Raw genomic sequence first — 13434 nt, 5'->3', positions numbered from 1 at the left:
CTGGAGCTGGAACAGGGGAGAGGGAGGGAGGCTGGAGCTGGAACAGGGGAGAGGGAGGGAGGCACTGGGTTGGTGGATCAGACTGGTATTATCGAGACGTCGGCGCTCATAACGTTGACTAATGGTTTGTTAAGAAAGTGAAAATGGGTCCCTGGGAGTTTGCATGTAATTTTCCTGATTGGCTTTTAACACTGGGCTGAGCGCAGGGCGAGAGGGGTGGGAGGGGGAGAGACGGAGGACAAGGTAATTTATGAGAGTGTGTGTGTGTGTGTGCGTGCCACTATACCAAAGGAGCAGCTGTGTTCGGCCTCACACACCTAATATGTCTCTGGGCTACCCTGACTAATGGAGATCCCATCCCCCACGGGCCCAGATCAAAGCCGTGGCTAGAGTACGATGTCTGGGGACCTGGGGTGAGAGTTAGAGTCTATGGGGTGAAAGGGAGAGAATCTTAGTGCAGGTGTACCTTAACAGGCCAAGGGCGAGTGTCGAGAGGGCTTGAATACAGGGTGTCCGAGCCGAGTAGGAGAGAAGATATGAGAAGAGGGGGGTTTGGGATTTGGGCTTGATGAGTTTGAGCTTTGAGGGCTATAGAGAGGGGCCTGAGGCCTCATTTATCAACTGTGCTTACATTTCTTACAAAATTCTGGTGTACGTGGTGATTCTATGATTTGCGTGCTCAATAAATTATTGGGATTTATCAAACTGTCGCACGCAACATGTTTTTTATTGATAAATCAGAGCCCTTCTGACCTCTACAAACTCTCCTGGAAAACAAAAAAGCCTTCATTTGCTGTAGAGGTGTGGCAGAATGTTTTCATCTTTTACAGTGATTTTTTCGAACATAAAAAGCATGTGCCATAGCGAGTGCCAAACGCTGGCCGCCATTCTGCATGTTTGATTGTCTATTTTAAACAATTTAAAAGGACATTTTACAGCCCACACTTCTATGCAAAAGACTTGGTTCATCATTTTGTTCATTTTGTTAGTCAATACATGATTGTGTTTCTATCTCCTGTCTTGGAATAGGCTTAAATACGGTAGGCTACATTATCATGTCGCGCTCCTATCTTACAGCAATACTGCAGCCTACCCATACTGGAGAGGGCAGCCGTAGTCAACAGGCGGACCGCAGTCCGGATCTGGTCCCAGAACGGGGTTAATACTGACCGTGGGTCAGTTGGGCTTTCAATTTATTCCGGTTGAGAGTTGTAATAGTAGAATACACAAGGTGCAATTTCGAAATTTGGCAGTGCATGGGCAGGCTTCCTCTTGTTATGCCATTCACTAAATAATCTTAGAGAACTATTTATAATCAGAAATGTCCAGTTGATCAAGTAGCCCATGTTATCAAGATAGGTAAAATAGGCTAAGTAGCTATCTGAATCTTGTAGTTATTTATCATGGCCAGATTATGTGCCCATTGTGGCCTCGACCCCCAGGGGGCCCCATTGATTTTGTTGACTCACTCTGGTAAGACATTGCAAAATGTGTAGGCAATTAGCTTTAAATCTACAAAATGTTCTCTCCGCCCCATAGCAAAATGTGTAGAATTGCAGAAAATTTGCTTAAAAACTGCACCATTTTCTTTCCGCCAACAAGAGGGGTGTGAACAGTTTAGGGTCGCATGTATCTATCCAGACCTATGCTACCTAGGAAATGTGTGTGACCGGACCTTCTCAAATAGTAGTTGAGTACCCCTCGTATAGGCTACCGCCGGTCTATTTATTTTTCAGCTTGTCTGTTGTAAGAGCGATGGATAAAGAGTAGCCTAATATTTGTTGTGTAGTGGGAATAAACCAGTCATGTCTGATTATGAGTTAGGTCCACATCATAGAAGTCAAAGAAACATAGGTTACCTGCTGCTATTTCATTTCCTTACCAACGGCAAATGCATACATTTTATCATTAGGTTACGTTTGAATGTTTTTATTAGCATTATTAGAATTCCCTTGGTGAAACGCCTCCATTTCCCCCCAAATAACAATATTTGCTTGTAATACAATTCTCCAACCACTAGAAGATGTGCGGAAGCAAGGTCTGAGATTTGTGTGGAGATACGCTCACTTTCCCGTCAAGTTCAAATTTGATAAATAACAACCTTTGCGGGAAAAGTGACTTGTGTGCGTATGCACCTTTGGTAAATGAGGCCCCTTGTAAAATGGAAATGGGGAAGGGTAGGTGTTGAAAAAGGGATGAGCGAAGAGGGGAAAAGGGGAGAGGCAGATGGCCAGATGGAGAGAGGAATGGAGGAGAGGAGGGCTGGGGGGTAGACTCTGGGAGAAACCCTGCAGAGCCATTTCAGGTCCCCTCACAGTGAGACCTGCATTCCTCTCCTCTCTTCTCCTCCTCTCCTGTCCTCCACCAATCTGCCCAGATGTCAACCTCTCCCCCACTCCCCCGCCTCCTCATCCCCATATCCTTATCTCCTCCTCTTTTTCTCTCCCTCTCTCCCTCTGCTCCTCTTGAGAGCCTTAAAAACATGATACTACACAGCAGTGGTCTTTCAGAGGTCAGTGGAAAACAGACGAAGAGAGAAAACGGAAAGAAAAATGAGGAGAGATAAAACGACAGGGACGGGAGAATTTAGCTTTGCTTTCTCACCTCCTGGCTTTTTTTTCCATTATATGGAGAATTCTCTATTTTCTCAATCCTGCCGTAGGTAATAGGATGCTTACACAGGGGTTTAAGATACCAACTCCTCTCCATGACAACTAGCATGTTCTTTTTGTCCCCCTCCTTGTCTCTCGTCCCTCGTTCTCTTCCTCTACCGCAGCAGAAAGTAAAGAATTAAACCACCACCAGAATCACACAGAGGGAAGATAAGGTCGTCTATACTTTACCTCTACACTGACATCATGACAGTTTTGGAGGCAGAGGACAGAACTTTACAGATCGATAGTCTCCTCATACGTGACTGATGGTTTAATCAGGGAGCTGTGTGTGTGTTTGTTTGCCTCGTTCCCTCCCTTCATGCCTCTCTCCTCTCTTATCTCTTCTGCCCGGTTGGCCCTCAGCTGTCAGACAGGCCTCTGATGATCAGGAAGAGATTCAATCACGTACAGTCGCTTAGCTCTCCTTTTCCTTTGCCACTTCTTTCTCTAGCCTCTTCCGCTTGTTCTAGCTCAAACTAGTTCTTGCTGTCCCCACGGTGAGCTGTCTGTCTGGTTGGCTGCTTAGTTGGGTCACTATGTTCCAGACAGACTGTCTCTCTTCCTGCTTTGTTTACTTCCTTAAGTTAGCCTACTGAAATGAGTCATGGCAAAAAGATGTTCTAGAACCGTCTAGTAGCCTTACCTGTCCCATCACACACCGTCACAGAGCCAACACACACATCTCCGCATGACCCACAACGCAAATTCACGTGCTGTGATGTAGATGTGTGTCATTATATATAATACACTCAGCCTTAGTGTGGACTTGACTTCCTGCTATTATGGTTTGTTTACACTACTATAAATATATGTCTCCATGGGAATACCAAGCTGGTTTCCTGTCCTGTGTTGGCTTGTATTCCCTAGGCTGTTTGCCTGTGTGTGTGATCAGGTGATATGGTCCCAGTCGTTTGTTTTCTGACTCATTGGCTGATTTGACACACACATGTACATGGGCACACACTCCCGAGTGACGCAGTGGTCTAAGGCACTGCATCTCAGTGCAAGAGGAGTCACTACAGTCCCTGGTTTGAATCCAGGCTGTATCACATCTGGTCGTGATTGGGAGTCCCATTGGGCGGCGCACAATTGGCCCAGCGTCATCTGGGTTTGGCCGGGATAGGCCGTCATTGTAAATAAGAATTTGTTCTTAACTGACTTGCCTAGTTAAAAAAAGAAATAACCATTCCGAATGGCTCTGACACAACACCCATCATTGTTGAGTATGAGTCAGGGTTGTTGTTGATGAGGCCTGAGTTGGTCTGACCTGCCCTGACCCTGCCTCATAGGGAGGTGGACTTGTTGATTTGGATGTTGATCGGATATGACTATAGCAACAGCTGCTGTGCCTGGTGTCCACTAAACAAAATACAAAACAACATAAGGTTATTGGCTCAGGAGATGTGAGGAATGTCTCCTGGTCTGGTTTTGGTTTAACAGACGTTTGTCTGTCTGTCTATCTGGCCGGCCGGCCAGAGTGAACATGGTCAAGGTTATGGACAGATTCACAGACAGTCCTCTCTGCCTGACTCTTCATCAACAGATTTGAATTTGACCAGTTTCTCTCAGCAGGAAAATAATCCTGCAGCAACAGGAGATTATAAATATTATGTGTACGTCATTCATGGACATTTTTGTCGGGGTTGATACATTTTTCGTTATGGCAAATCAAGTTTGGCATTTTAAAGTGGAAATTACCCAAATGTTAGAAGCCTTTTTAAACCTTGAATAAACTACGATTTGCATTTTCTGCTGTGCAGAAAAATTTGCTCCAACAACAGAGTGATCAAATTAAGATATTACATCTGTACATCACTCTATCATCCACTCCTTCTTTCCTCTCCTCTCTCCTTTCTCCTTCTCTCTCCTGTCACTCAAATCTCTCAGCCATGAAATGCTATTCGTACTGTAAATTATTGTCAATGGAACAGCATGAATTGTGATTTGATTTAATTATGTTATTCAGTTTATAATCTGATTAAGGTTGCACTATTGAGAATTCTAGTATTTTTAAGATAAAATATTAATGTAATTATATGAACATTTATGCTTGTTTTGTTATATAATCATATTGTTCGGAGATTTCACTTCTAAAACATAAATATAGAATCTACACTGTATGGTTTTCATTTGACTTAAAGCCCGTCCAACATACATGTTTGAAGCTATATTGACTTAATTCCCTAGAAACAGTGCAATCAGTCATATTGGAAAATCATCAGACTAGTCTGTATGACAAAGTTAACATTACATTGTGTGTGTGGCTTTCCTTCCACTTGGGAGAGCTTGTCCATAACGCACAGCAACGGAACGGGTTTGTGGGTAGTTCCTTCTCTCCACAGGTTTTTCCTGTTGGGGAGACCTGTGGTGCGTGTGTGTGTGCGTTCGTACATGCTGTGTGCGTGGTTGCCTGCAGTTGTGTGTGCATGGGGAAATGTGATTTACAGCCTTTTGTTTTCGCTCTGTGCAGCATGTTATTTTATACTCTTGTTTTCTGGATAATAACCTTTACTCTGGGCAGGCAGACAGAGATGTCAGCTGAGAGGAGGGAGAGAGGAAGTAGGGATGGTATTATTTATGTTCCAAGGCTGACCAGCTCTCTGTGGGGACTGTACTGTGTCCCATGTCACGCCACTCATCACGAGTAGTTCAGGCATGGCCACTGTTCCAACGGCTAACCCCCCCCCCCCCCCTCTCCCTCCCCCCCTCTCCCCTGCTACCCCCTCTCCCAGGCCAGCCAACCTGCTCCTGGACAGGAGTAGTTCCGAGGTGGTTCAGTCATTGGGAACAATGGGGGATTGGCTGGACAACGTGAGGACTCTGCCCTGTAAGGAGGCCTTCTCTGGGGTCAGCTACAGCTCCTGTGACACCCTGCCCAAGACCTCCGCAGAGTAAGACTGCTTCTTATGACGCTCTGTAGTAACACTCATACTCACACTTACAGGGCTCACTGAACACTTGCTGACGAACCAATGGTCAATTTGAATTTCAGTTTGTTTGGCTTGTCCAACAAGCAAACAAAATGTAAGTTGTTGTGTAACATGGTTTACGTTTGTATTTGAACGTGATCTAATATTTGAAGAGATATGGAAATGCCAAGACATTTTTGTGTCTGAGTGCAACAGGCTTATAACATGACTTTTCCCTGAGAAAGTCTCTCATGCCACAGCAACCCAGATTTAATACACCTCACACGCACCCCACCCCCACTGAGATGCCATCATGTTTACAATCTGCTCCCATTACTTGAAGGCACGGCTGTGGGTCTAATCTGTTAACCATGGACGGCAGCATTTGATTGTAATCTATAATGACAGAGCTTTAGCCACGCTCACTGGTACACACTGGTACACACACACACACACTGGTGCACACACACACACACACAAACTCAGAGCGAGAGATAGAGAGAGAGTGAGAGAGAGAGAGAGAGAGAGAGTGATAGTGAGAGAGAGAGATAGAGAGAGAGAGAAAGACTCTCTAAGCTCCAGTTCTGACAGGATCTACAGCCTGTGAACAGCTTTAGTAGAGTGGATCTGGCAGAATCTACGATCACAACCCCCATGCTCCCCCATCTCCCCCGTGCTCCCCCATCTCCCCCATGCAACTCATAACAACCTCTCTCTCTAATAATAAACCTCCATTTGGGCTCCCGGCTCCTCCATGATGCTCATTTAGGCTCCATGGGAAATGCAGTGATTTGGCCCGCTGGAGGCCTTCTCTCCTTCCCTCCCTCTCTCTCAGCAGAGGATATGGCCTTTGCAGACCTGCTGTTGTGTTAATTGACGAGGTATTTGACAGTGTAAATAATTTGACAGTCATAATCAGGCTGATCAAAGCGGAGGTCTCTGTCTCTCTAACCCTCTGGGCTCGACAGTGACTACAAAGCCTAACAAAAGGCCCAGGCAGTAATTACCACGTTGCCTTTTGTTCTGATGTCAATATAAATAATGAAATGCAAATAGCATATGAAATTCCCTCCTCACTATGGCCAAGTTTAATTGCCTGAGAGAGAGCCTGATCTGTCCAACAGAACAATGCCTTTTAAGGAGAGAGGACTCTCTTTTGCTCTCGCTCTCTCTCGCTCTCTCTCTCTTTCTCTCGCGCTCTCTCTTGCGCTCTCTCTCTCTCTCTCTCTTGCGCTCTCTCTCGCTCTCCTTCTCACTCTTTCTCTTTCTCTTTCTCTCTCTCTCTCTCTCTCTCTCTCTCTCTCTCTCTCTCTCCTACTCTACTCTCTATCTCTCTCTGTTCCCTCTCTCTCTCTCTCTCTCTCTCTCTCTCTCTCCTACTCTACTCTCTATCTCTCTCTGTTCCCTCTCTCTGTTCCCTCTCTCTCTCTGTTCCCTCTCTCTCTCTCTCTCTCTCTCTCTCTCTCTCTCTCTCTCTCTCTCTCTCTCTCTCTCTCTCTCTCTCTCTCTCTCTCTCTCTCTCTCCTACTCTAATCTCGCTCTCTCGTGCTTTCTCTCTCTTTTTTGCATTTTTCTCCGAACATTTAATCAATGAATTCATGTCATCAATGAAAGAATCCTTTTAACCAATTACTACGGAGGCACAAAAAGGCTTGCTTTGCAGACTCAGTAGAAAACCATGTACAGTATTGATGGAAAACATCACAGATGAACTGTACAGCCTACACATGGTTTCTGATAACAAGATCATTCTACAGCATCTCTGTAGAATTGAACTGGATAAAAGCATTAATAGGATCATATGATTGTTTTAATCCTCTGAGGGTACAGTCCTGACACACAGACAGACCCGTCCCGGACCGGAGGATATATCAGTCTATTGATTAGTAGTGTCTTAATCCAGTTCTTTATATTCAGCAGGAAACTACCCACCCACGCTCTGACTGACCTCTGTTTGTCTGCCAGACTAATCAAACCCTCATACCCCTCCTCAATCCACTGACACATCATGCTTATATACACTCTTAGAAAAAAGGGTTCCAAAAGGGTTCTTTGGCTGTCCTCCTCTGTTGATAGGGTTCTACATCGAACCGAAACGGGTTCTACCTGGAACCAAAAGGGTTCTACCTGGAACCAAAAGGGTTCTACCTGGAACCAAAGGAGTTCTACCTGGAATCAAAAATGGATCTTCAAAGGGTTATCCTATGGGGACAGCCGAAAAACCCCTTTAGGTTCTAGATAACACCTTTTATTCTAAGATCAAATCAAATCAAACTTTATTTGTCACATGCGCCGAATACAACATGTGTAGACCTTACAAGCCCTTAACTAACAGTGCAGTTCAAGAAGAGTTAAGAAAATATTTACTAAAGTAAAAAATAAAATGTAACACAATTAAATAACAATAACGAGGGTATATACAGGGTGTACCGGTACCGAGTCAATGTGCGTGGGGTACAGGTTAGTCGAGTGTAGCTACTGATCAATTGACAAAGATGTGGGTTTAAAACTAATGTTCTGGTAGTTCTGAGGCTGGGTGGTCTGAGGCATCAGACTCACTTCTATTGACACACAGCAGCAGGAATGAAGTCTCTGTGTGCTCTCATAGTGAAGAGCCTCTTCAGAGTTCTACATGAGACAGTCCTTTCTGTCTGACTAACAGGAAACTGCTCACTGTAAACACTTCCAACATATCCATTATGGTTCTCATTGGTCATTAGGAATATAGCGGTCAGGAGTTTGGGCCCTGGTCTACTTAAACCTGATAGATGATGAGCTCCACTTTAAAACACTTCAAAATGGAAGGGACAAAACGCACTCATTTGTTTTTATCCATTTTATTGTATGAGTCATTCACTGCTTTTTAAATTGATGTCATACTTTATGTGTTCATGTTTTATGCAGTTTATTTATGTTTTGATTTGTAACATGTTGTTCATGGTGTTAACGCTGTGTACACATACTCCTTTTTGAGAGACTGTTGCCAGTATGGCTGTGTGAACTTATATTCACATTCCCTGGCCCTGCGTCCTGCCTGTCTGTACTGTAGAATCTGTCTGACGGAGGTCCAGCACCACGTCACAGCAGCCACCTGCCCAGAGTGGGAGCCTTCAATGGGGATCACCACCCTCTAACCCCCCCCCCCCTCCTCCTCCTCCCTTCAAACTCCAGAGACAACGGATGGTGGGTGGACTGCAGTACACTGTCTGGCTGCCCTCCAAACTAGAACCCCCTGCTTGCATTCAAATAACTTTATAAGGACTTTTCATGTTGTTGTTTCATGTGCACCCTACAGACTAGCAGAGAAGCCTGTTGCACTAAAACTGAAGCTCGATGTGAAACCAAAGCTACATTATGTTAACTGAGTGGGTTTGACCTCTGCTGTTTCTAACTCCGATCTGCTTCACTAATATGCTTCTATAACAACAGTCACCTACAGAAGCAGAGATGAAGGTGTCTTGTCCACTGCTGGACCTAATATCACCATGCTGCTACATACAGTCCACTAGATGAAACATAACACAGTCTTTTAAGTTGTGTGTCTTTATAAAATGATGTGTGTAACCCATACTGTGTGCCAATGTTGTGACAAAGCATGCCGTGACCATTTCTTTTATTATGCATTTGTTATCCACCTATCTGTACCAGTGCGGGTCCCTTCCAAAGACACACACACACACACGCACACACTCACACACACACACACACACACACACACACACACACACACACACACACACACACACACACACACACACACACACACACACACACACACACACACACACACACACACACACACACACACCACTTCAGACTAAGCAATATACCAAAAACTGCTCAAGGCCACTCTGCCAGCAGCTGACTAGAGACTCTGGCAGCCCATCGGCCTTCTGGGAAATGTGGTCCTGTGTGATTGACAGGCCAGCGGAAGGGGGAGGGGATGGGCATCACTGACAGCATGCCATTAATGTCACTGTCTTACACTGAAGCACTTACTCTCTCTTTCTTGCTCATTCTCTCTCTCTCCCTCCTCTCTCTTTCTACAGGGACCTAAAGAAGGTTGGTGTGACTATCGTCGGCCCCCAGAAGAACATTGTGAGCAGCATCAAAGCACTAGAGAGCCACAGTAAGAACGCCCCTGTCCCAGTGTAACTCGACCGAGCCACTAGAGACTGGCTGTCTGGCTGACTGGCTGACTGGCTGCCCTCTGGGCCCCGTTCCAATCTGAATGAAACCCCTCTGGGCCCTGTTCCAATCTGAATAAAGTCCCTCTGGGCGACGTTCCATTCTGAATGAAGACCCTCTGGGCTCCGTTCCAATATGATTTAAAGTGTCTCCCCTTCAGACCTCTGTGAACGTTTCAATGACGTTCCTTCCACAAGGGAGGCTTCCCTTTGCGAGGGGTAGTGATGGGGAGAGGAGGGCCTCATTGGATTAGAACAGCCCTCTGATCTCTCTAACATACAGGAAGGAAGTCCCAAACTAAAGGAGGAAGTAGACACTCCACACAAATGCTGAGATGCCTTACTCAGAACAGGAGAGGAGAGGAGAGAACCTGGCCTTGGACCTTGGGGCATGGCGATAAAGGGCTGGTGCTGGGATTGGATAACGTGGGACAGCAGGGCCCTTTGTGTGACCTATAGTGGTAAGGGGCTCGTTGAGAACTGATCCAATCGTGATCCTATGGACTTGACTGACAACTCTTTAACTCTGGAGAGGGGGACATTAAATGCCTTGAGTAGAATAATGCAGTCAGCAGCAGCAATTCACTCACATCAACCTGGAGCAGACAGAAGCAGACCTGGAGATTCATTCATGAACTTTGAGACGCTGGACTCCCACCACTAAAGACCCCACTCACTCTCACAGAGAAGGACTGATACCACTCTGTGTGTCTGTGTGTCTGCTCCTGTGTTACTCAAGAGAAAGTCAGCTTGAGAAAGAAGCCAAACCATTGGATGGGCACCCAGACTAAGCCATGTTTCCCCTAGCTATAGCCTCAGTCTGAAAACAGTTGATGTCAAACAGAAAGCAATAATCACAACAATCAGTTTATCAGTTTGATCAACCAGAACCAATGAGACTCACACAGTTTGCTCTGATGGTTCACAGGACATATCAGACCACATACAGAACTGTAATTAACTGCCACAAGTCTGCTTATTATACAGTAGGTAATGATACATCACTCCAAGCTTCCTTATTCCTACCCCTAGTGTGAAATCTCAGTATGTGTTATTCATTCAAACTAAAGCAGGATAGAGAGAAAAGGAGAGATTGAGAGAGAGAGAGGTAGAAGTAGAGAGAGCTGTGGAGGGAGAGAGGAATAGAGAAGGAAATGCAGAGAGACAGACAGAGAGACAGACAGAGAGAGACAGACAGACAGAGAGACAGACAGAGAGAGACAGACAGACAGAGAGACAGACAGAGAGAGACAGACAGACAGAGAGACAGACAGAGAGACAGACAGAGAGAGACAGACAGACAGAGAAAGACAGACAGAGAGAGAGAGAGAGAGAGAGGTAGAGAGAGAATACCTTGCAACCGACTACTCCAGAGCATATTCTGCTCTGTAAGGTAGATAGGTGACACTCAATGACCCCGAGCTCTTCTAATGCCTTCTTCCAGCAGCGGTGGAGATCTCACAACTCTCTGGAAACAACGAGTGTGTGGAGCAGACAATGATTCTCTCTGGAAACAACGAGTGTGTGAGTGTAATACATCTCTGGAGCAGACAATGATTCTCTCTTGAAACAACGAGTGTGTGAGTGTAATACATCTCTGGAGCAGACAATGATTCTCTCTGGAAACAACGAGTGTGTGAGTGTAATACATCTCTGGAGCAGACAATGATTCTCTCTGGAATCAACGAGTGTGTGAGTGTAATACATCTCTGGAGCAGACAATGATTCTCTCTGGAAACAATGAGTGTGTGAGTGTAATACATCTCTGGAGCAGACAATGATTCTCTCTGGAAACAACGAGTGTGTGAGTGTAATACATCTCTGGAGCAGATCCAATATTGCGTGTGGATGCGTGATAGCACCCCCGTCTGTCCCCTGCCCGCCTGTTGCCCTTAGCTGCTGTTGTATGTTCTATTAGCATGTACATATGTAAACAACCATGTAACTATAGCTACTAGCAGTACAGTCCCCTTCCATAGACATCCCTTTGTACAAATGTTTCTATGTATAAAAGAATGAACAAAAATATCTGTGCAACATTTTGAAAAGGCAAAAATTATTTGTATTATATTTGATGTTATTTTGTCTTATATTTGTTTTTTACATTAAAAAAAGCAATTATAATAACCTATTATTTATTTGTTAACATATATAGTGCATAAGTGTAGTGTTTTGTTTGTAGCAGACAGTAGGTTATAACATGGTTCTGTGACAGCGTCGTCAATGTTTTCTGTTTTCTTTATAATCATGAACATTTGGAAGAGCAATACTGTTAACCACCCCCTCCCTACTCTTTTAGCTTTCTTTAGATGAACGTGTGTGCGTGTGTATGTGTGTGCATGCAAGCGTGTGTGTGTGTCTCTGTGCGTGCGTGTGTGTGTGTGTGTGTGTGTGTGTGTGTGTGTGTGTGCTTGTGCAAATGTAAAAGGCCTTGTCTACTAATGTTAAATGATTTGTAGTGGAAACATTTATATTTTTATAATAAACATTCTTAAAATATTTTTGAAAAAATGAATGCAGATAAACTTGCCCCTATGATTCTTTCTGGTATTTTACAGCTTTGGGACAACATAACAAGGCACTAACTTAACCCTCTCCTGTCTCTACCAGACATCTGGTCTCCAGCTCTCCTCTCTACTCCCCACAGAGCTTCTGTTGTCAATCCCTGTTCTTCTGCTCTGAATCAGAATCCATGTTCAGGGCCACTTCCAATAAGGTCTTTCATATAGAGTAGAGCAGCCCGACGTAGTTAGCAGGTAGATTTATTGTGTGATTTTAATGCAGCTGATCTTACAGGGTTCCAGAGCGGGTCAGTGTCTGGGGGGATGTCTGGGGGCTGACTGATCTTGCGCGTGTGTGTGCGCGTGTGTGTGTGTGTATGATGGTGACTGATGGTCTCTCTGCTCTCCCCTGGAAGCCTGACACTCTCCAGATGTGAGGAGCAAGTGAGAGATGGAGAAGAGGAGCGAGGGAGAGATGGAGAAGAGGAGCGAGGGAGAGATGGAGAAGAGGAGCGAGGGAGAGATGGAGAAGAGGAGCGAGGGGAAAGGGATAAAGGAGAGGAAAGGGGTGAGCTGGACATTGCCCCCTAGTCAGGGAACGATGAACACATTATGTTACACATTGTTGTTCCAATTTGTTCTTTACTGTGATCTACAACCCCTGAGCTCCTGGGAACAAGAACTGACTGGGGAAAGATGGAGGGGAGGAGCAAGGGAGAAGACTGGAGAGAGAGGGAGATGAACTAGCAGCTGCAGGAGGACAGGAGACAGACAGGTGGTGAGAGGTAAAGAGATAGACGGAGAAAGACTATGGGTGAGCGAGAGAGACTAGGCAGTAGGCAGGAGAACAGGACAGGAGGTGTCTGCATCAGTCCCATTGTAAAAGTGAGAGGCCAGTAGAACACAGTGTTAAGCTAACACAGCCAGGCAGGGAGGTTAACGGGGCCCATTTATCACCCGCTGTCTAACTCTGCTCACCTGGCAGAATCAGGCCCAGAAAGCATTTCTCCACTTGGGGAACAGGGATGAGGAGAATTTTTTTTGAACTATTTATTTAACCTTTATTTAACTAGGCAAGTCAGTTATTTTACAATGACAGCCTACCTCGGCCAAACCCTCCCATAACCCAGAGCCAATTGTGCTCTGCCCTATGGGAGTCCTAATCACAGCTGGTTGTGATACA

The 13434-nt window shown here is 45.2% G+C and overlaps 1 protein-coding gene across 1 annotated transcript in view; it reads left to right on the top strand.

Annotated features, from left to right (window-relative positions):
* The window catches only part of LOC109904686 (ephrin type-A receptor 3), a gene marked incomplete at its 5' end in the record, with an annotated part of 44825 nt that extends 32576 nt beyond the window's left edge, over positions 1-12249 (top strand). The window contains 2 exon segments of the mRNA XM_031798693.1: positions 5387-5545; positions 9613-12249. Coding sequence (XP_031654553.1) covers positions 5387-5545; positions 9613-9718 — 265 coding nt within the window.
* Between the last annotated feature and the right edge of the window lie 1185 nt (positions 12250-13434).

The sequence above is a fragment of the Oncorhynchus kisutch genome, linkage group LG2, assembly GCF_002021735.2.
Source record: "Oncorhynchus kisutch isolate 150728-3 linkage group LG2, Okis_V2, whole genome shotgun sequence".
NCBI lineage: Eukaryota > Metazoa > Chordata > Actinopteri > Salmoniformes > Salmonidae > Oncorhynchus > Oncorhynchus kisutch.
The sequence above is the reverse complement of the archived record's forward strand: the minus strand, read 5'-3'. Positions and strand labels throughout refer to the sequence as shown.